The 23,822-nt window shown below is 38.0% G+C and overlaps 2 protein-coding genes across 14 annotated transcripts in view; both read left to right on the top strand.

Moving 5' to 3' along the window:
- Positions 1-18,395, top strand: part of grik3 (glutamate ionotropic receptor kainate type subunit 3) — a 154,985-nt gene extending 136,590 nt beyond the window's left edge. For 2 of the 3 annotated variants that reach the window (XM_077597995.1, XM_077597997.1), the window contains 3 exons: positions 1,474-1,699; positions 2,471-2,721; positions 4,087-8,046. In XM_077597995.1, coding sequence (XP_077454121.1) covers positions 1,474-1,699; positions 2,471-2,721; positions 4,087-4,467 — 858 coding nt within the window. In that variant the 3' untranslated portion in view covers positions 4,468-8,046. Of the gene's footprint in view, positions 1-1,473; positions 1,700-2,470; positions 2,722-4,086; positions 8,047-9,023; positions 9,250-18,265 lie in introns of those variants that run through there. The other variant, XR_013299920.1, reaches the window with a different exon arrangement.
- A 117-nt stretch (positions 18,396-18,512) lies between these two features.
- The window catches only part of csf3r (colony stimulating factor 3 receptor), a 127,895-nt gene continuing 122,585 nt past the window's right edge, over positions 18,513-23,822 (top strand). For 9 of the 11 annotated variants that reach the window (XM_077598001.1, XM_077598010.1, XM_077598002.1 and 6 more), the window contains exons 1-2: positions 18,513-18,704; positions 19,032-19,221. The gene's annotated coding sequence lies outside the window, so the exon portion shown is untranslated. The remainder of the gene's footprint in view (positions 18,705-19,031; positions 19,222-23,822) is intronic. The other 2 variants (XM_077598005.1, XM_077598003.1) reach the window with 1 other exon arrangement.

Below are 23,822 nucleotides of genomic sequence, written 5' to 3'. Positions count from 1 at the left end.
TCCTCCGTAATCCCGTGACAAAGCCGAGCGGGAATCGTGTCCGCCGGTGGCTTTAAAAAGATAAGGAACAAGATGGTGGTTGCAAAGTTATGCTTTGGGCCAAATGAAAACTGGACCAAGGGAGCAGATAAACGGACAGTTTCAAATGAGAGAATTGTATTCATAAAAGAAACGACTGTTTTTCTCGCATATAAGATGTGTTTGTCGCAAAAAAAATTATGACTGAATCGAGGGTACGGCTTATATGCGCATAAATTAGACTTGACATGCACGAAAACGCCATAATGCAGGACAATAATAATAATAATATAATAATAATAATAATCGGACATAGGCCATGTCGTCATTACCACAACACAAAAAGCCTACTTGTCATCACACGCAGAAACTGCGTGTGACGAAATTGATGGTGCTTCTCCATAAGCTACGTTTAATCGGCAAAAGACCTAAATAAGTGTAAGTTACGGACTTGTAATTTGACATCACAGTCCAAACTACACTAGAAGGTATGCTTTTAATAATAATAATAATAATAATGCGGCCGATACGGTCATTTAGTTCAAAATAGAGAAAAGATAAACAGATAAAACGCTAAACTAAATTTGTTTTGACGTCTATGAATGAAATTCAAGAAAAAAATAAACCGTATCTTGCATAAAATGTGAAAAAACTCCCTTATTTGTGCCTGCCATTGCTCGCTCAGGGCAGCGCCATCTTATCTAGACTGCTACGGACACACTTCCTGGTTGTACTGGTCACATGACTTTGTTTTTGAATTTGTCTACGTCTAGGCAACACCCTTTGGATTCATTCAATATCTCAGAAATACCACGTGCGATGATTTTTCTGAAGATTTTCCCGTCAAAGTAACACATTTGTACTCCCTATTACAGGGGTGTCAGACTCGAGTTGGATTAAAAGCCCTGAATATTCAGTTTTTTTATAGATCTAAAACAATGTTTATTTTACCTTTTTTATATATTTTTTGATTTTACATAATGATTTTTGAACTAAAAGCACAGAAAAAATGGATTAAAAAATGACAATTATTGATTTAAAAGAGGGAAAATCAGGAAATTTAATATACATCTCTACTCTTCATTTTAATTTGATCCTAAAACAGAAAGTCGGCACTCACGATTTACTTCCCGGGCCACACAAAATGATGCGGCGGGCCAGATTTAGCCCCCGGGGCGCCACTTTGACACATATGCCCTATTAAAACCATGAATATGGAGGTGAAAATTGTCAATCAGGGGGCGGCTTATACGAGAGAAATTGTAAAATTCAACGATTTTACGACAATTTTATTGGTACGGCTTATACGCGAGGGCGGCTAATATGCTAGACAATACGCTACTCACGTAAGGAAGGAATAGAAGAAAACACCAGAATTCCAAAGACTAGCATGTGTGATAAGTGTAACAGAAACAGTTCCTTCACTTAGTTGCCATCATTTTGTTTTTCTATCAGAAATCCAAGGTTTCCACTTTTGAGAAAATGTGGGCTTTTATGAGCAGCAAGCCGAGCACATCGCTGGTCAAGTCCATCGAGGACGGTATCCAGCGGGTTCTCAAATCCGATTACGCCCTCATTATGGAGTCCACCACCATCGATTACATCACCAAGCACAACTGCAACCTGACCCAGGTCGGCGGCCTCATCGACAGCAAAGGCTACGGGGTCGGGACTCCCCTCGGTAAGACCGCGGGTCATGAAAAATCATTTATAATATAATATGTTACTAAGCGACCTGGTGGTGAAGTGGTTTGCGTGTCGGCCTCACAGTTTTAGGGTCAAGAGTTCCATCCCAGGTCAGTCCTCACTGTGTGGAGTTTGTATGTTCTCCCCAGGCTTGCTTGGATTTTCTCCGGGTACTCCGATTTCCTCCCACATCCCAAAAACATGTATAGATTCAGGGTGATATTTTGATCATTTTCATAGGGCCGTAATTTGGAAACATTAAATTTTCATCCACAGACGAAGAGTCCAGTTTACAGTGGGAAAAAATAAGATAAGTTTTGCAGGAAAATAACATTAACAAAAGTTTTTAAGATAACTGTAGCCTAAAAAAACACAAAAAACATGTCACACTCAAATTTTAGTGTAGCCCAGCCAAATTATGAAAAAAGTGTGACTTATAGTCCAGAAAATACTGCAGTCCTAAAGATCTATATAGACATATTTACTATATATTTTACTTGCTTATTTTATGAAGTATAATTACAACTTTATTACTGCGATTGGCCCAGATTGTACACCACCTCCTCTTAGGTAGCTAGGCTGGGCTCTGGCACCCCCAATGAAGAATGACTCTACTACATTGTCAGTTTTTTAAAGTGACAAACTATCTTGGGAAGCGGACAATCTCTTTGTGTGTTTTTTATTTTTTTTCGTGGCTCATTATCGCGCAATCCAGCTGGCGCTCGGAGCAAAGGAACCAAAGCGTCCTCCTGTGTTCCGCCTCCAGGTTCGCCATATCGTGACAAAATTTCCATCGCCATTCTGAACATCATGGAGGACGGCCGACTACATATGTTAAAAGAAAAATGGTGGAGCGGTAGCAGCTGCTTGGACGACGAGCGTCGAGAGACGGGCCCCATGGGGATCCAGAACCTGGGCGGCATATTCATCGTGCTGGCGTCCGGCCTGGTGCTGTCGGTCTTTGTCGCCATCGCCGAGTTCGTCTACAAACTGAGGAAGACGGCGGAGCGAGAGCAGGTGTGTGTCTCCGTCGAGCCCACCCTAAAAATACAGTCGTACCTCTACTTACAAAATTAATTGGTTCCAAGACTTTTTTGTAACTTGAAAATTTCGTAAGTAGAGGTGTACTTTATATGTAAACTCTCTAATTCGTTCCTCGGTCCTCACACAACTACCAACCAAACCCTTTAAAATTGGTCAGTGTCCCAATTTTGTATGCAAGATGTCAGGAAACACAAAAATGAGCCCACCCCAAAATACAGTCGTACCTCTATTTACGAAATTAATTGGTTCCAAGACTTTTTTGTAACTTGAAAATTTTGTAAGTAGAAGTGTACTTTATATGTAAACTCTCTAATTTGTTCCTCGGTCCTCACACAACTACCAACCAAACCCTTTAAAATTGGTCAAAGTGTCCTAATTTTGTATGCAAGATGTGAGGAAACACACAAAAATGAGCCCACCCCAAAATACAGTTGTACCTCTACTTACGAAATTAATTGGTTCCAAGACTTTTTTGTAACTTGAAAATTTGTAAGTAGTGGTGTACTTTATATGTAAATTCTCTCATTCATTCCACGATCCTCACACAACGACCAACAAACCCTTTAAAATTGGTCAGTGTCCCAATTTTGTGTGAAAGATGCGAGCAAACACCAAAATGAAAGAAAATTATAGGGACATTATTTATTAATGTCTTAAAATAAATTAAAATAGATTAAGCATATGAAATATCTCCCTCTCCGGCCGTTATAGTGTTTTTCCGCCAGATGGCCGTAAGAGCCCGTTCTACCAGCGCCGAAAGACGTCCACTTTGTAGTACATTTTTGACTTTTATGTGTGCTGTGTGTGTGTGTGTGAAAATATGTTGCATTTGTAGTTTTTAATCGCTTAATAAGTCAGAGCAAATTAAAGCTAAGGCCTTTACCCACCTGGCCCTTCCCCATCCTCGCCATCTTCGCCACCCTCGCTTTGCTCGCCATCCCCGCCGTCCTCGCCATCCTCGCCACCCTTGCCCTCCTCGCTTTCCTCGCCCTCCTCGCTTTCCTTGCCCTCCTCGCCCTCCTCTCCATCCTTGCCACCCTCACCATCCTCGCACTCCTCTCCATCCTCGCTATCCGCACCATCCTCACCATCCTCGCCATCCTTGCAATCCTCGCCATCCTCGTCACCCTCGCTTTCCTCGCCCTCCTCGCCCTCCTCTCCATCCTTGCCAACCTCACCATCCTCGCACTCCTCGCCATCCTCACCATCCGCCACCCTCACCATCCTCGCCCTCCTCTCCATCCTCGCCACCCTCGCCATCCTCACCATCCTCACCACCCTCTCCATTTCATCCGGCTCGCCTCCCCCCTCGCGCTCCTCCTCCCTTTTTGCCCAGAGGTCTTTGTGCAGTGCCATGGCGGACGAGATCAGACTGTCGTTCACCTGCGAGAGGCGTGTGAAACACAAGCCTCCGCCGCCTCCGCCACCGGCGGCCGCTGCGAAGACGGCGGACGCGGTGATCAACATGCACGTCTACAACGACCGCCGTCTCCCCGGAAAGGACAACCTGAGCTGCAGCGCTGGGAGGACCCCCGTCTTTCCCTGAGCTTGCGCTCCCCGCAGGGCAAAAGCCTCCTGAGCAACGTGTCAGGGGCGCTGCCCGAAACCAGAGACAATGGCATCGACGGGATCCTACGGTTCTCTCTGAACCACAGCGACATGGGGACGCTGACCAAACACGGACAACTCAAAATGGCGGCGTCGGCCACGCAGGTATGACGACACGGACCCGAAGAAAGTACGCCGCGTCGTCGCCAAGCGGTTTCCTCGGTGAAGAAGTCCTCGGGCCGACGTTTAGGTGCGCAACAACTGTCAGATCCAGATCAAGAAAATAAGAAGGCAATAAAAAGCAGGCGTACGATGGAACGCGGTCACAAACCACTTGACGGAAGGACACTTCTTCCTTTACCTGCAGTTCAAAACATACATTTTGAAGTTACATATCTTCACAACCAAGTCAGACGCAAGCAATGAAATCGCCCATTTGACATTTGTCTGTCCTTACGGGATTTCCATCGATTCCAACCCAAAACCGGCCTCATGCGAGCATGACTTTGTACGAGAGTGGACTGTTCATCTGTTAAAAAAAAAAATTCTTGCCAAAGAAGTGACCCTTCAAAAACAATCGATGTTTGATGGAAACTGTGACGAGATAGACGGATCAGAAAATCAAGAAAAGATCCGAAACGGTTGGATTACCATCCCAGATCCAACTGATGGGTGTCAAATTTAATGCAAATAATCGACACTTATTGTAATTGCGATTTAGGCCAGAATGGAAAACAACAATCATCAGAACCAATAGAAATTTTCAGTGTAAATCGCGATTACTAAAGCGTTTTTTTTAGCTAAACTCTAGCTTCTCAAAATATGGTCGATCCGTCACATTAGCCTAAAAACGAGTATCCATGTTGATTTACGTTAAACTACGAGTGACTTCTGGTCTTAAAAATCAGCTTAAATATTTTTTTCTAACAAAATGGAACGTATGACTTGGCCACCTTCATTTCAAGCACTAATGGTTCACTTGTACAATTCTGTCTAAAAATCAGCTCCTTCAGTTAAAAAAATGTCACTATTTCCTAAACATCCCCCTAATTTGTACGATAACTCCAAACAGGCCATAATGTGAACCAAAGCAAATATTTTTCGCCAAAATTACAAACAAAAAACGCTCGACGGACGACATTTGAGCAAATCTTTCGTAATCCGTGCAATTTTTATACTTTAAAAATCCTCCCGTCAAAAATTCCGATAAAAAAAAAGTGGAATATCAAAGTTAGCATCCTCAACAAGACCAAACTGAGTTTATAGTACTATAATATTATTCATAAAAAATCATATTTACACCCTCACATCTGTTCAAGTGGACCTAACGGCCTTCAGCAAGTGTCGTCGAAACGCGCTGGCGAACCTCTGTGAGGTTTGCAAAATACATCACTACGTAAAAGACTAAAAAAAATATATTATTATTAAAGTTTCAAAAAAAATATTGAGTGTAAAACTTAGCATCGGTCAAGTTAGCGACCCGTTGTAAAATTGTTTATCCGATCCCCTGCGAAGTAGAGTGTGTAGATAAGATGAGCAGGAGACAAACGTATTTTGCTAAAAATTTCTACTTGTTATTAAAATAAAAAAACTTGCAAAAGTGACGCATAGATTATTTATTTCAATAGAGAGCTCACTTTAATCCTCACTTTGTCCTACAGCCACCAAATTGAGCCCCTAATCGTATTTATTATTTAACGGAAATGCATTATATTCCGGTTTTATGATGGTTTAAATGCAGACAGATGGGAAAATATTCTTTTTTTATAGTTGGTATATTTATATGATATATGATGGAAACACTGGGCGTCTCTATGAGATTACAGTTTGAATTAGCGAGAAAATAATCTGATATACACTCGAGTAATAAAGGAAAAATCTATAGTACTGACGAAAAAAATGTAATTGGCTTTTTGGGAAACTTTGTTTTCGATATATGGAGTATTTTCAGTTATTTTTGTTGTTTAATATCTTAAAAGTTAGCTATGAGAAAAGCTATGTTTTTTCTTTCATGAATGATGTTATCAATACTTTAAAGCACGTTTATATGATTTTTCTCCTCATTAGGATTATCAAGAAGTTGAGCAAAAACTGTCCAAAAAACGATTTCTACCAAGGGAGTTATTGTTTTTGTTATTGTCGTTAAGTAGTTTTACCCTAAAATGTTTGTTTTTATGACAAAAAGACTATTGTCAACCCCATTTTCAAATTAACTATTGAGAAAACTTTTCTAAAGCAAGATTTTTGGTAGAACAGTAAAGGTTCCCCGCAAAAATACACCAAATGACGACTAAAGATTTTTTTAAAATTAGTTTTATTTTTTATTCCTATCTCTTATAAATACTGGTTTACAGTGGTACCTCAAGATACGAGCTTAATGCGTTCCGGGACTGAGCTCGTACGTCAATTTACTCTTAACTTAAACAAACGTTTCCCATAGAAATGAACTAAAAACATATTAATTTGTTCCAACCCTCTGAAAAAACACCCAAAACAGGATATTGGATTGGAAAAACATTTTTATTTGTTCTAATTTGCCACCTATTAACAAAGTTAGAAATAACTAGTGGTTTAATAGTACTAAAATATGTTTAATAAAACTAAAATTAGACACATTTCGTGGTGGGGAGAGAGAGACTTTTTGCACGGCAACACGCTCGTAACATAACAAAATCTAATTTAAATGAACTTGGATTATGATGCAGACACACTCAAAAATAAATTTAATCTAACTTAACACTAAACTTAATTCTAATTTTGTTTTAAATTTTGATACCTTTCTTCTCTATTGGGCCCGCCTCCATGCTGACTTTCAGATGCAACCTATCCAGGGTTGTTTGCTTTTGTCTTCCCTTCAAAATATTCCCCAAATGATGCACACAAATGTCCTCACAATAGGATAACGCACGACCACTCGCCAACGAGAAGTAGTATGTACTCCTCTCGTATTAGCGAACAAGCTCCACCATTCGCACTGACTAACGGGAAAAAAAACACTGAAAAAATGTAACGCTCCGCCCAGTGCTCGTAGAAACATTACACGAGGGAGTTTCGACCAGAAAGACGGTGCCCATGATGTTCTTATAAGCAGCCGCTGTATGCTCGCTCGCATATCAAAATTTCTCTCAGATCTCAAGATAAATATTTGCCCAAAATTTTACTCGTATCTCAAATTGCTCGTATGTCGAGGTACCACTGTACTAGTTTCCTCAAATAATGGAGTAGTTTCCTCAGTGAAGGCAATTAACTCTTTCATTCTCTTTTTCTTTCTTTGGAAGTCAAAGTGAATAATGCCATTCAACAATAGTGAGTATAAACACGACAAAAGCAGTGTGATGTGACGTTTTAGTTTTTTTTTTTTTTTAATGTGGGAAGTGGGAAAAAGACTGATGCCTTTCCTCCTTTGAGTTGTGCTGCTTCTATCTTGTGCCCCAAAAAATGGAGGAGAGAAAAAAAATGTTGGTGCCAACCAGGGTTTTCTTTGTGGACATTGAGAATTTCTATAAATATAGTTTTTGTAAGGTTTTGTACAAATACAAATAAAATAACAGGGGGAAAGATTTGCTAGTATGTGTATGTGTTAAACGGACATTAGAATTTGAGAGTAGAATAAGGGGACATTCAGCTAAATAGCATCGGAATAAAGACGTTATTAAGATATTTTCTTTTTAACACACTGTGAATTAATCAATTGTACAGTTTGCTGTATGGGATATATGACGTTTGAAATAAAAAAAATAGCCAACTGTACCCTTTGGTCCGGAAATATTTACATAGAAGACCTGTTATTCAAGTTTTGTGAGTTAGCTTAGCAATGTTGCTATGACGAAACATTTGCTAGATAATAAAATATTTGTGTGATTGAGCAGTAATAATTCAGATGCAATTTGATGCTAATGTCAAAAGTCGTAAATTGTAGCGTCATACTGTTGTTTTGTTGAAAAAATAACAAATTCGTATATAAATTAGCATTTTTCTTCAATCCTGATCGTTACATCCTTACAAAAATATCAACATATTTTTAAATATTCTGCTTTGTTTAATGCAGGGGTGTCAGACTCGGGTTGGTTGGCGGGCCGCTTTAACGTCAACTTGATTTCACGTGGGCCGCCGGACCATTTTAGATATAATATTTAGATTTGTTTAATAAATTGATTAAAATAACTGGATTAAAATCCCTGAATATTCAGTTTTTTTTATAGATCTAAAAGAATGTTTATTTTAGCTTTTTAAAATATATTTTTAGATTTTACAAAATGATTTTTGAACTAAAAACACAGAAAAAATGGATTAAAAAATGGCAATTATTGATTTAAAAGGGGGAAAATCAGGAAATGTAATATATATCTATACTCTTCATTTTAATTTGATCCTAAAACAGAAAGTCGGCACTCATGATTTACTTTCCCAGGCCACACAAAATGATGCGGCGGGCCAGATTTGGCCCCCGGGCCGCCACTTTGACACCTGTGGTTTAATGTGATCGGAAACAACTTCTGAGTTTGTATTTTTTTTTGGCATGTCATTTGAATTTTTCTGACAATTTTGAGCCAACCAAGGTAAGCCAAAAAGACAAGATATTTTTTCTAATGCAATTTTTAACTCAAACTGTCATTCAGCCGAAGATATCCAATCCAATCCACTCACACAATTTCCTCACAATGTCATCGATCGTGTGAGCAAATGTGACTCTGTGTTTACTGAAATATCCCGCTTTTTCTTCATAGTTCCACCTCGCAGGTGCGAGCGTGTACGCCTCGCTCCAATGAACAACCTCATTGTTGTCCTACTCGCCCCGCTCGTGTTTGGACCGCCGTTGGTTTTTGATGACCTTGACGGCGCCGTCAGGCAGCCATGTCGCACTGGAGCATGAAGGCTGCGTTACACCAGTTTCCTCGGAGGATTGCCGCCAGTATGAAAAGGCAACATGCTTCCGAGATGCTCAAAAACGAGGTCAGTGGAACAGGAAAAAAATGCAAAATAGCCCATGTGTTGCTGTTCTTAAATTTTGGATTGGGTTGGATAACTTTATTCGTCCCGTATTCGGGAAATTTAATTGTCACATTAGTAAGAGGGTGAGAATACAGACACAGTAAAAGACATTTTAGACATAAATAGATAGGTAATAAGTATGTTAATAAATAAATAAATATATGAATAAATATATAAATAAATAAATAAGCGTGTTGCTGAAATATATGCATATATACATGTATATATGTGTATATATATACATATATATGTATATATACATATATACATATAAATACATATATACATATATATACCTATATAAATACATATATACATACATATACATACATATATATATATATACATATGTACATATGTACATATATATATATATATATATATATATACACACATACAAATAGATGTACATGTTAACACTCAGCCATTTGTTTTGTTAAAGAGCCTGACAGCTGTTAATTTTTGTCAATTAAAGTCAAGGTGTTACATAGACGTCATTTTTTGGGTCAAAAATCACACAAATGTTGACCTGTGAAGGATTTAATATTTTTAACTGCTAAGGCTATTACAGGCTACCGCCAAAAACAAAACGCTAGCTGCATCAAAAATTGTGATTTCAACCTAAAGCACATTCTCAGATGCGCAATTTCTTACACACCAATTGTACAATATTAACTTTTAAACGCAAACTGGTCTATAACCGCAATGTGTCGTTTGACAATCCTGACTCGGAAGCTTGCTATCGCTATCTCACGGGATAGTAGGAGCTAACACACGGGTTCAAAGTAAGAATCCCGATGGGACGTGTGTACTTTGCGCAAGGGCATCGTATTAGCACGGAGATTGAACCTTCCTGCCGGGTAAAGCGCGGGCGGCCTTTTGGGTTAAAGCAGCTTAAAGCTACACGGCGCTCGCAGGCTGATAGGGGTGCGAGAGCGGGGGGACGTGACAAATCCGAGTTCTTGCTGCAGCATGTTGATGAGAAACGCCGTGATTTCGGTAAAAATTCTGTACTGTCTGCCGATACCGTTTTTAAATTTTTATTTAAACGCGTACCATGTTGACGTTGGACCACTTTTGTTAAGAGTTTGGCCATGCCGAAGGTCCGCAGTTAAGTGGTTTTCTGATGACCAGAGTGAAATCCAGAGTGCTTTTCATCTCCTAAAAAGGAACTTGTCATTGACCTTGGTGGAAATCTCTGAACTCAAAGCGGTTGTGGCCCGGTTCCAGCGCTTATCACGTTGATGTGGTGATGTGATATACGATCAAGAGTGTTCATATTGAAAAGCGCTCTAATGATATGCAATTCCTGGCGTGTTTGAGCTGCTCTTTGAGGGAAAAGTGGGATTTTGACACGGCACCTGTCGCCCAATAATACAGTCCGAAGCAAAGTACTTTTGGACCACGTGTTTGAACCTGGTTCAGGTACCGTTTGAGCTATCCAGGGCCCAATGGTTTGCCGACAAAAAGGTTTGGGAATAGGCGCTACAGGACCACAACAGCCAAAACAAACAGACTCAAGGACAGGTTCTTCCGAAAAGCCGTCACCAGACTGAACTGGAGTTCTTCACCTAGGAGGACCTAATCAAGTCTAATTTCTTACCTTGTACATGCTTGAAAACTCCATAGGATGCTCACCACTTTAGCCACTTTTCGTACCTACTTATTTATGTTACGACTCATCTATGTTGACTACTTATCTATGTTGACTGCTTATCTATGTTGACTACTTATCTATGTTGACTACTTATCTATGTTGACGACTTATCTAGGTTGACTACTTATCTATGTTGACTACTTATCTATGTTGACTAATTATCTGTGTTGACTACTTATCTATGTTGACTACTTATCTATGTTGACGACTTATCTATGTTGACGACTTATCTATGTTGACGACTTACCTAGGTTGACTACTTATCTATGTTGACGACTTATCTATGTTGATGATTTATCTATGTTGACGACTTATCTACATTGACGACTTATCTACGTTGACGACTTATCTACGTTGACGACTTATCTACGTTGACGACTTATCTATGTTGACGACTTATCTATGTTGACGACATATCTATGTTGACGACTTATCTATGTTGACGACTTATCTATGTTGACGACTTATCTATGTTGACGACTTATCTATGTTGACGACTTATCTATGTTGACGACTTATCTATGTTGACGACTTATCTATGTTGACGACTTATCTATGTTGACGACTTATCTATGTTGACGACTAATCTATGTTGACGACTTATCTAGGTTGACGACTTATCTAGTTTGACGACTTATCTAGTTTGACGACTTTTCTACGTTGACGACTTATCTAGGTTTGACGGCTTATCTATGTTGACTGCTTATCTATGTTGACTACTACTTATTTACTATGTTGACTACATTAACAAAGCCTGGCCTGCCCGCCATTTGCCCCGTCGCACATGAGGAAGTCCTTCAAAAATAAAAAAAATGCCCGGCACCGCCAGTGGCCGCGGGCTGCATTCTAATGAGGTCATCCATAACCGGTGAGCGCCGCCACGGGAAAGAGAGCTCATCTGTTGAGCGGCAATCTGCCCGTGGCTTTGCCTCTGCCTGGAATATATTGACGCTATTGTGCCATAATGGTGCAAAATGCTGCCGATGTACGCAGGTTAGATGGTCTTTCAATAGGAAATAAACGCCTAGAAAGAAAGGAAGGTCGCTGGCCAAAAGCATTGAAAAAGACATTCCGCATCCCGGTTCCACCTCTTCAACCTGCTACAGGGCCATAACAGCCAAGACAAACAGACTCAAGGCGTTTCTTCCCAAGGGCCGTCACCATACTCAACTCGAGACTTAATTTCTTATCTTGCTTTAAAACTCCATTGGCTGCTATTTACCCTAGTCAGTTTTGTACTTAGATATTTATGTGACCACTTTTTCATGTTGAATACTTATCTATGTTGACTATAGTACTAATTTATCATGTTGACTTCTTATTTATTTATTACTTCTTTATTGATTATATATCTGTTCATGTGTTTGTTTGTTGTTGTTATTTGTTTACTTCCCTACTTATATATGTTGTTGACTACGTATTAAGGTGACTATTAATGTATTTATTACTTTTAGATTAGATTAGGTTAGGTATGTTAAATTAGGTTAGATTAGATTGGATAAAATTTGATTTTATTTGATTTGGTTAGGTATGTTAAATTAGGTTAGGTTAGATTAGATAATAGATTTGATTTGTTTAGGTTAAATTTGATTGTATAAAATAACATTAGATTAGATAAAATAAAATTAGATGAGATAAAATAAGATTAAATTAGATAAAATAAAATTAGATGAGATAAAATGAGATTAGATATAATAAGATTAGATAAAATAAAACTAGATTAGATAAAATTAGATTAGATATAATACGATTAGATAACATAAAATTAGATTAGATAAAATAAAACTAGATTAGATAAAATTAGATTAGATATAATAAAATTAGATAAAATAAAATTAGATAAGATAAAATTAGATTATATTATATAAAGTTAGATTAGATAAAATAAAATTAGATTAGATTAGATAAAATAAGATTAGATTAGATAAAATAAAATTTGATTAGATAAAATTATATAAAGTAAAATTAGATTAGATAAAATTATATAAAGTAAAATTAGATTAGATAAAATAAGATTATATTAGATAAAATAAGATTATATTAGATACAATAAGATTATATTAGATAAAATACAATTAGATTAGATTAGATAAAATAAATTTAGATTAGATAAAATAAGATTATAGATAAAAAATAAGATTAGATTAAATTAGATAAAATTAGATTAGATTAAACTTTATTCATCCTGTACTCGGGAAATTCATTGATTATTTATCTGTTCATTTGTTTGTTGTTGTTATTCTCGGTTTTGCGTTTCACTTTAACGTACTTGCCACAAGCGAGGGCCTTTGAATCCAGCCCTTGCAATAAAACCAACATGATAATACTTTAATGTGGGTTCAAATTGAAGCATTCACTTAAGTCAAAGGTTTGCGAGGACATTAACTTATTAGATCAATCGACGGCACATCGATCAGCCGCGCCGGTGACGGCTTTAGTAGCGCTGATAAAATGGTCGCGCTGCAATAAATACTCGGCTCACCAGCATAATCATGTTTTGCCTTTATTAAATATCTCCTAGGGAGAGCTGTTTTCATTTATTTCTACCACTCAACCCGCAGGCTGTGATTTAGCATCCTGAATTCACATCCAGTAAAATATTTGATTTCTCTTTTCCTATACATAACGCATTTTCCTAACTATAAAATTTAAATAATTTAGCCCAGTCTGCAACTATTACTCAAGTGCAACTTATTTTTTGACCACCAAAAGCCTGTTATGTTGTTTTTGTTGGCTATACTTATTCAAAACACTGTAAATGTTACATTACCAGTTGCTTATTTAGGGGCCATAACAAAAACTGTAATTTTGTTGATTTTTTATTTTTAGTTCTGGACGCTATTTTTCATTCATTTCTCCATGCGGAACCCAAAACTAACCTCTTTTTTCTACCTTATATATCTCGCCTCTGCTTCCCTACTGACTATAATATAAAAATACTGCATGCATATAACTAGCAATATTTGTTGAAAATCATAATAGCATGAAAGCACGTTCATTTTTTTCCACATTTAATTTTGTCTTCATGTTTATATATTGTTTTTTTATTTTATTTTACTTTTTTTTAGAAAACTGGGATACTATTTTAAAAAATCTGTTTTGGGTTCCGCACCTGAAAACTAGTCAACACTGAAAAGAGCAAAAAATATGTTTCCTAATGTAATATGTCTCTTGAATTATATATATATATATATATATATATATATATATATATATATATATATATATATATATATATATATATATATATATATATATATATATATATATATATATATTCGAGGAAGTCATACATTAACACTTCATCTGATTAGTAAATGCCAATGTTACTTGCCTGTCAAATGATCACCTTGATTATCCATTGATTTTCCCAGACGTCTCACCTCTATTGATCTTGTAATCTGATCAAAAGTTTGAACCCACTGTTGAAACCCTTAGAGCAAGGGTGTCAGACTCGGGTTGGTTCACGGGCCGCTTTAACGTCAACTTGATTTCACGTGGGCCGGACCATTTTAGATATAATATTTAGATTTTTTTTAAATAACTGGATTAAAACCCCTGAATATTCAGTTTTTATAGATCTAAAACAATGTTTATTTTAGCTTTTTTTATATTTTTAGATTTTACAAAATGATTTTTGAACTAAAAACACAGAAAAAAATGGATTAAAAAATTACAATGATTGATTTAAAAGGGGGAAATCAGGAAATGTAATATACATCTATACTCTTCATTTTAATTTGATCCTAAAACAGAAAGTCGGCACTCAGGATGTACTTTTTCGGGCCACACAAAATGATGCAGCGGGCCAGATTTGGCCCCCGGGCCGCCACTTTGACACATGTGCCTTAGAGCAAAGGATCAACAGTAATCCCTCGATTATCGCGGTTAATGTAGACCAGACATGGCCGCGATAAACGAAAAACCGTGAAGTAGGGTCAATTTTTAATTTTTGAACTTCAGTGCTTATTCCTACCTAGTAGCAAGCGGAGACAAAGGGGGAGTGGCTTCAGCTTGCAACTTTCAGCGTGGATTTTCACATTTTTATGAACTTAGAAAAACAAATAATAATAAAAAATCCCCTAGAAAAAATTCTGCGATGTCGGGAAGCCGCAATATTCGAGGGATTACTGAATTTGACTCCGTTGAATTGAATATTACTTGAATTTGAAGATATCATAATTTGTAATGTATAGACCTAATGTTTTTCAATTTTACAAAAGTGCTTATTGCATAAAACCATCAGTTTTAATAGTTGAAAATCTCCGAACTATCATTACTGGGGTATTTTGTCCTCAAGATGTAGCAAACAGCAAAAGCCACTAACATTTATGATGATTTATTTGAACAGAAACAATGGCAACAACATTCACATGCACATTTTCTTTATCCTCTGCAAAGAAACAACACTTATTGAGGACCTCTAACCCTCTCTATAGTGAGCCTTACAATATAACGGGAAATTTTGTTTCACGTAGCGGGAGTTTTGAGTTACAGTTTGATTGGTGGAAGTGATTAAAGACGTATCCCAAGGCCCCAGAAATCAAGATGTGGAAAGCAATTTTTAACTTTAAAGATAAGACATTGCGAACGAACCAAACAGGCAGTCAGTCTGACCTCTCCTCGTCCTCGCTGCATCTTCACCAATAGTTAACATCATAATGCAATGGCGCTATTTATGGCACGCCGTTAAATAAGGCAATATATCCGCATCGATTTTGCGGCCGCTTCATCTCCCCCTTTAGCAATTTCTTCCCAAGACATTTTTGGATTTGATAACTCAAGCCCCATTGATTTTTTTTCTTTTTTTTTTTCGTGAGCGAAAATACCCTGCGCGCGGGCATAAACAAAAAAATGTCTAACATATCCATGTCTTTTCTTTGTTTAATGAGCATTATGCTGATGGCATTTACTTGGATTGGATTTTGTCAATGGGATTTATTAGTAGATCAAAACCAAGGAAAGCGCATTATGATCCAGGTTTCACATGTAATTTGAACCCTCTCGAATCCCCCAAAAATGTCTGCGCCACATCAAAAATTCGGAATTAGAATACAGTAGTACCTTGAGATACGAGCTTAATGCCTTCCGAGACCCAGCTCATATGTCAATTTACTTGTATCTCAAATCAATTTTTCCCCATATATAATAACTAAACAAAAATTAATCTGTTCATATGCTCGTATCTGAGTGCAAAAATTTGCTCAGAATAAGAATACAGCAATGCCTTGAGATAAGAGCTTAATGCGTTCCGGGACGGAGCTCGTATGTCAATACACTCATATCTCAAATCAATTTTTTCCAATATAAAATAACGAAATACAATTTAATCCATTCGCATGCTTGTATCTCAAATGTATCTCGTATCTTAGGGCAAAAATGTGCTCGTAATTTTCCTCGTATCTCAAATTTCTCGTATGTCGATACACTTGTATGTCAAGTTATGACTATACAGCGCAAAAGATCACTATCAAATACGAAATGCTAAGAGGAACTAAAAAAAAAGATGAAAAAGTCAAGCAACCAAGTCATAGAGTTCACGCTACAATGCATTTTTTTTCTATTTTTCTAGGGGAATGTGCGCCCCCCCCCCAAAAAAAATATTCCGCCACATGATTAGGATCTTGCTTGTTGAGCCGTGGAGGAAAAAGTGACAGAGACTAATGGGTTTGTGTGGCTGCCGTGATTAAGAGGCTGTGCTAAACCTGAGATAATAGGCCTGATATCCGCTGGGAGACGCTTTACGCCGGCTGATGGCAATCAGGAGATGACGGCTGAGAAAACCAGCCGTCACCTCTGCCGAGCGCTTCGGCTACGATGGATGAAAATCCCCCCCAAGCCCCCCCATCGTTCAAATTAGTGGGGTTGACAAACTTGGATTCGCAAATTAAAAATTTTACTTTGTTTCCGATCGTATTCACGAATGCTATGTTACGAGTCTTACCGCGTTGTACAGAATAATGTCTCATTTTAGTATTAAACACTTGTTATTTGTTACTCTGTTAGTAGTTAGTGAATTACGTACAATTTCCATTGTAGTATCCTGTTTTTTTATGTTTTTTTCAGAGGGTGGGAACAAATTAATTTGTATTTAGTTCGTTTCTATGGGAAACGTTGATTTGAGATACGAGTAAATTGACATACGAGCTCGGTCCTGGAACATATTAAGCTCATATCTCAAGATATGGCTGTACAACAATATAGCAAAAACCCTGCTAACTGTCTAAAATTAAAATGTCTTAGACTTAGACCAATACGCTATCAGGCCTTCATCCTTCAACCATGCATTTATTATTTATTTTTGTAATTTATTAGTATTATTTCTTATTGATGATTATTATTTGTTTGTCTGTCCATTTGTTTGTTTGTTGTTGTTATTTATGCACTTCCCCATTTATTTATGTGGTTGACTACTGATTTATTTAGGACTTATCTATTGATTATTTATTTGTTTTTTATTGTTATTTGTCCACGTCCCAACTTAATTTGTTGACTACTTATTATGTTAACTACTTCTTTATTTATTATTTATTGATTGTTTATCATATGTTTGTTTGTTGTTATTTGTGCACTTCCCCATTTATTTATGTTGTTGACTACTTATTTATTGATTATTTATTTGTTTGTTTCATATTGTTATTTGTGCACTTCCCTACTTAATTTGTTGACCACATTATGTTAACTACTTCTTTATTTATTTATTGTTTATCATTTGTTTGTTTCTTATTGTTATGCACTTCCCCATTTATGTATGTTGTTGACTACTTATTTATTTATGACTTATGTATTTGTTTCTTATTATTTTTATATTTTTTTTCTATATTATTTGTGTACTTCCCTACTTAATTTGTCGACTATTTATGTTAACTACTTCTTTATTTATTATTTATTGATTGTTTATCATTCATGTTTGTTTGTAGTTATTTGTACACTTCCCCATTTATTTATGTTGTTGACTACTTATTTATTTATGACTTATTTATTGATTTTTTTGTCTGTTTGTGGTGAAGTATTGAATCTCATTATACTTGTATAATGACAAAAAAACATTCAATTCAATTTAACCCAAGAAAAAATTGAGTAAAACAAAAAAATATTATTTGGACATAGTGCCACATTGTTGACGAAGCGAATGAGAAACACACACACACACACACACACACACACACACACACACTCAGTCTTTCACAAGCCTGGCTGCATTAAATATTGATGGCAGTCTCAGGTATCCTAACTGTACTCTGTTGCGCCTTTTAATTTGAATCAATGTTCTGCGTCCTAATGAGAACACTGGTTCTTCCACGCTTGTTGACCTGCCAGATGAGGATTTACCAAATGTGATCAGAGCCTCATTAGCCTCCTCCGCCGCCGCCACCGTCGCCACCATCCCGCCAACGCCGAAGCCAACGCCAGGCTCTCACATTAAGACGCCTACAAAAGCTGCCGGTAGGCCTCCGGGGGGGGGCGGGGCGTTCGCGGTCAATTCACTCCGAAACCGTGGTTACTACTTCAACGGGTCCGACGGGAATGTGTTTACTGCACAATAACATGTCGGTGTTTTGCAGCTAGCATATGTGGCCGGGGCCGGACCTCCCCAGGGGAAGATGCCTCCAGCTGTCCTCTTGTTGTTGTTGTTGTTGTTTCCTGGCTGTCGGTTATCGGCGGAAACGACCCGATGGCGATGTTCGGGAAAGAGCGAGATGGATCGGAATGAGTCAAAGTGCCAGTCCGATCAGAACCGGGTTAGGATGGGCCTGAGGTAAGTTTATGACAGATGATGATGATGCATTATGTTTGCTTACGTTAGATGACGTGGGTGAGGAGTGTCGTAGAATTCCTTATAGACAGAAAAACAAATTCTTATTGGTTTAAAATAGCATTCCATTAAATTCCATCAATTTTGTTATACGCAGCTGAGTATGATGACAATAAAGGCTTTTGATTTGATTTGAAAATAGCCAATTGGAATTCTGTAAAATGGCTATTAAAATAAAAACTAGCTTTTTTTTAAACGACTTTCACATTGGATATGTGAAAATTTGACAGTGAGGAATTATTCATTTTCTGAACCGCTTATCTTCACCAGGGTCTTGGAGGGTGCCGAAGCATAATCCCATCTGACTTTGAGCACCAACTGGTATAAACCCTGAAGGAGACGAGTAGCCAATCACAACCTTCAGGAGAATTTTGAGTGCTCAACCCACCTACCCGGCATGTTTTTGAGATGTTAGAGGAAATCAGAGTACCCGGTGAAAACCCACGCAAACTCCACAGAGGTAGGAACAACATAGGATCGAACCCTCGACCCCACAACCGTGAGGCCAACGCAATAACCACTCCTCTACCGCGCTGCCAATAAGGTATTACTTTGTAAAAATATATTTTTACAAAGTAATAGTACTAATGTGACCAAACACAAACATGATCTCACTCAGGATAGGATAGTAAAAATAATTGTTTGCCTTTGAATACCTCCTCAAAACAGGTGACACAAGTTAATATTGTCATTATTCATAATCCCATTAAAAAGCCATTGATGCAGAATTCCATCAGTTGACAGCTGTTATGGATGAGCAATGTTGCGACAGCTTATTTTACTCCGCAACGCATCACACGAGCGCTAACAAAACTCCCATTTCCGCCCATTTAATTGGGAGTTGTGTCGGTTTAATAATGTCCTGATTAGACGCAGTATTGCCACTGTCACCATAGATAGTCATACGTGACATAATTCTGGCGGCAGCTTGTCTGCGTGGTAAATGTTTGAAGACGGGTGACCTCGATTTCAAGGAAAGATGGGAATGTTTTGCTTTCCTTGTTCGACTTTGAAGAAAATGCACAATATGCTCTGGTTCCAGACAGGAGAATTGACCCGCTTTATTGCAAAACTTGGCATCTTTTATAGGCTGACCACAGTACAGTGGTACCTCAAGATACGAGCTTAATTCATTCCGGGACTGAGCTCGTATGTCGATTTTTTTCGTAACTCAAACGAACGTTTCTCATTGAAATGAACTAAAAACAAATTAATTGGTTCCAACCCTCTGAAAAAACACCAAAAACAGGATATTGGGTTGGAAAAAAATGTTTTATTTGTTCTAATTCGCCATCTATTAACAAAGTAACAAATAACTAGTGGTTTAATATTACTAAAATGTGTTTAATAGTACTAAAATCAAGACTTTTTGCACGGCAACGCGCTCGTAACATAACAAACAAATTTAAATGAACTTGGATTACGATGCAGACACACTCAAAAATAGGTTTAATCTAACCTTACACTAAACGTAATTCTAATTTAATTTTAATTTTTTTATACCTTTCTTCTCCCGGCTCTATTTGCCCCGCCTCCACCCTGAGTTTCAGATGCAACCTATTGATGGTAGTTTTCTTTTGTATTCCCTTGAAAATATTCCGAAAATGATACACACAAATGTCCTCACAATAGGTTAACGCATGACGACTTGCCAACGAGTACTATATATAACTCGTATTAGCGATTGCCTCGCCATTCGCAATAACTAATGGGAAAAAACACTGAAAAAATGCAAGGCTCTGCCCAGTGCTCGTAGAGACATTACACGAGGGAGTTGCGACGGGAAAGACAGTGGCCATGATGTTCTTATGAGCAGCCTTTCACGTCCGCTGTATGCTCGTATATCAAAATTTGTCTCGTATCTGAAGATAAATATTTGCCCGAAATTTTACTCGTATCTCAAATTGCTCAAATGTCGAGCCACTCGTATGTCGAAGTACCACTGTACAGTGAAAACTTAAAAGACATCTGCTATCTTTCGTTTTGACCAAAACACATCGTCTGATATCTTTCTTGCTAGGTCAGACCGACCCCTCCTCATACAAACATATGATGTTATCGTCACAATATTCCACAATATCCGAAGTAACGTTACCACTATATAACTTGTCAAACCTGAAACAAAAATTCCCATAAATGACGATCTGGATTAGAATAATGTTTTCTTCATAGGAGTAAATGCACTCATTTCTAAGTAAAGCCGTTCTGGAAAAAGCCAGAAATAACCATGTGTGGCAAACAATACTTGATAAAAGCAAACCCTTTTGTATATGGCACTCAAAGACATAATATTTTCGAGTTATGCGAGTACTCCATATCCCTGATAAGTGCTCTCGGGGCCTCCCATTAGCGTACACGCCGTGGTGCTATCTATTCATCTCGCGATTGCGTCTTAATTGATCGGAGAGCTCTGTAGTGTACTTAACTTTTCTGCCAAGACGGCGTGAACAATGCTTTTCTGGCGGAAATATGAGTTTCGTCGCCTCGTCGAAAAGGCCGTCAAAGTCTGCGGCGGGGATTCGCGCGATATCGTTTGCAGTCGTCGCAAAGAAACGAAAGGAAATGCTAGCGGCAGCCGGTGCTTAATGGACGTCCTCGCTGAATCAGTCACCGCGGGACCCCCACTACCCCTCGGCTCGGCAAGATTGAACACGCCATATGTTCGCTTCCCTTGTTTATGTCGTATGAATTTAAACAGAGCTCATTTTTAGACGCCTTTAAATGTAGTTTTACAATTCAGGGTGGACCCTGCCGACTGTCCAAAGCTCCAGCACCCCCGCAACATTTGTAGGGTTGAGCGGTTAGAAAAATGAATGAATGTTACTACCGTATTTTCACGACTATACGGCGCATCGTATTTTTAGCCGCAGTGTCACTAACGAGTGCTATTTCTGTATTTTACACACACAAAGGACGCACCGTTTTTAAAGACGCAGCCAGGCATGGCAAAACATACACCAGCTTAAACATACGGACCCTTTAATAACCCTTTAATCGGCACGCAGTTCAGGGTCAAGCACCCCCGCAACCATTGCGAAAGTAAGCAGAATGAAAAAATCATGCAATGAATGAATACCCTAATTGCAAAAAATCACATACATATTTATCCTTATCCCAAATAATAATGTTTTTTATTAGAATTTAATCGCCCATTTGGGGCTAATCACATTCATTTTCAACTCTACTCGGGGTCAAAGTAACATAATTATGCAGATAAATATTACATGACATGACTTAGGCACACCATTGATTTTCCCTTTAATACCTGGGATGTTTTATCCGTGTTAATATAGCAACGTAGCTTCTAATGTTAATGTTTTTCCGCGGCCTCGACTCAAGAGATGCAAAGCCATTCCGCCCACGTAACTCTTATAATTTGTTTGATAACCTCTTGTTCCGCGCTCACCGTCGAACATCCCCGGCAAGCCGCCGTCGTATTGTAAACAACGGTGATTAAAGGCCGCTATCTCTCCTGCCATTTGACACTTGGATATCGGAACCAGAGCTGGAAGAATACGCGGCGCCGTCGGGTAATAAATCTTGCCCGTGCGATGTTTACGTTTGGATTTTCAGCTATCTGCTTTTGCAAAAGATGTTAAAACATGTTTATTTTTTCTCTCAACTTCTGAATCCTCCTGGGATTTTGCGGATTGACTGTCAGGAAAGTCCACAAACACCTGCGGTTAAACGATGCAATCCGGGTTTTGCCACCGGAAGATTATTTCGTCTTTCTGGTGTGTTGCAGATTCAAATTGGAATGTTGCAAAAAAATTGAAACTTGACTGAAGAAACCTGGAAACATGTGAGATATATTATTTGCGAAAATTCATTTTGCATATGACATATAACATTCCATTTTTTTAACAAATCTTACTTGAGTATTCCTCGCAGGCCCTGACAAACTATTAAAAATAGTGCAACTTAGATTGAAAAAAAAAATACTTGACTTGGCGAGTGCGTGGCTCTCGAGCCGAATGCGGCTCCCTGGCCAAAATGAATGCGGCTTTTTGCTTCTTATCATATTTTGGATCTACTTTGGCTCTTTGCCTCATTTCATGTTTCTCTTATTTTATTCTCTCATAAAACACAAATTCATCAGGGCCCATTAAAAACAAATCATAAATTATATTTCAAAAATATGTCAAGTCAAGAGGGGGTCCTAATTTTTTTCCATTTAACATATTCATTCACCTACTTTTAGTGTATTTTTTGGTCGGAAGTTTATCAGAACCACTAACTCGTCCACAGATGTCATGTTTAGACAGCTCTGTGTCGGGTTCAGTCCATGATAGACCCACGAAAAGATCAAGTCTTGTCACGAGTCCGGGTGAGACAAAGTCAACAGCGACGAGATCCGTCTGGTAAACAGAAGAGCCGTGAACGAGATAAGCGACAAGGATGGAGTGCGTGATAATCCTGACTTTTGGTGGCGGGGTCGACAGCTTGATTTGCTGCAGTATGTCAACAACCAGTTCCCATGAAGACTGCGACGTGGCGTCCTTTCGTTGCTGTGTCACTCCTCTTGCGAGTCTTGGACCATCTGTTTACCTGGCATCCTCACATTAGAAGAGGAATTTCACTGGAGAGCCATTTAAATTGCTCGCACGTGAAGTGGCGAGGACAGCTGTTAGCGGAAAACACGGCGGGGGAATCTTCTTGAACACGGGTGTCCAAACTACTGCACGGTCTTTATTGGTCGGCAGCAAATCACGATTGAAAAAAACAGATCAGTTTTTGATCCCGTACTTTTTGTTTTATTTGACCTAACCCAACACAATTTTCTTTCCCCAGTTTAATCAAAGAAAACAGAACAATTTGATCTAATGTTAATGATATATTTACACAATTAACTTCTATCTATGATATATGACTCAAGATGGAAATTCGCCCTCGGCTACAATCTTACATATTTACGAATATGTTCATTAATATGTGCTGTCCCTTATTAAATAAATCTGTTTTATGTTATGTTTAACTTAACATAACATAACGTAACATAAACCTAACTTAACATAAACTTAACATAACATTATTATGTTATGTTAAGTTTATGTTAAGTTA

Source organism: Stigmatopora argus, chromosome 4 (assembly GCF_051989625.1).
Source record: "Stigmatopora argus isolate UIUO_Sarg chromosome 4, RoL_Sarg_1.0, whole genome shotgun sequence".
Classification (NCBI taxonomy): domain Eukaryota; kingdom Metazoa; phylum Chordata; class Actinopteri; order Syngnathiformes; family Syngnathidae; genus Stigmatopora; species Stigmatopora argus.
The sequence above is the reverse complement of the archived record's forward strand: the minus strand, read 5'-3'. Positions and strand labels throughout refer to the sequence as shown.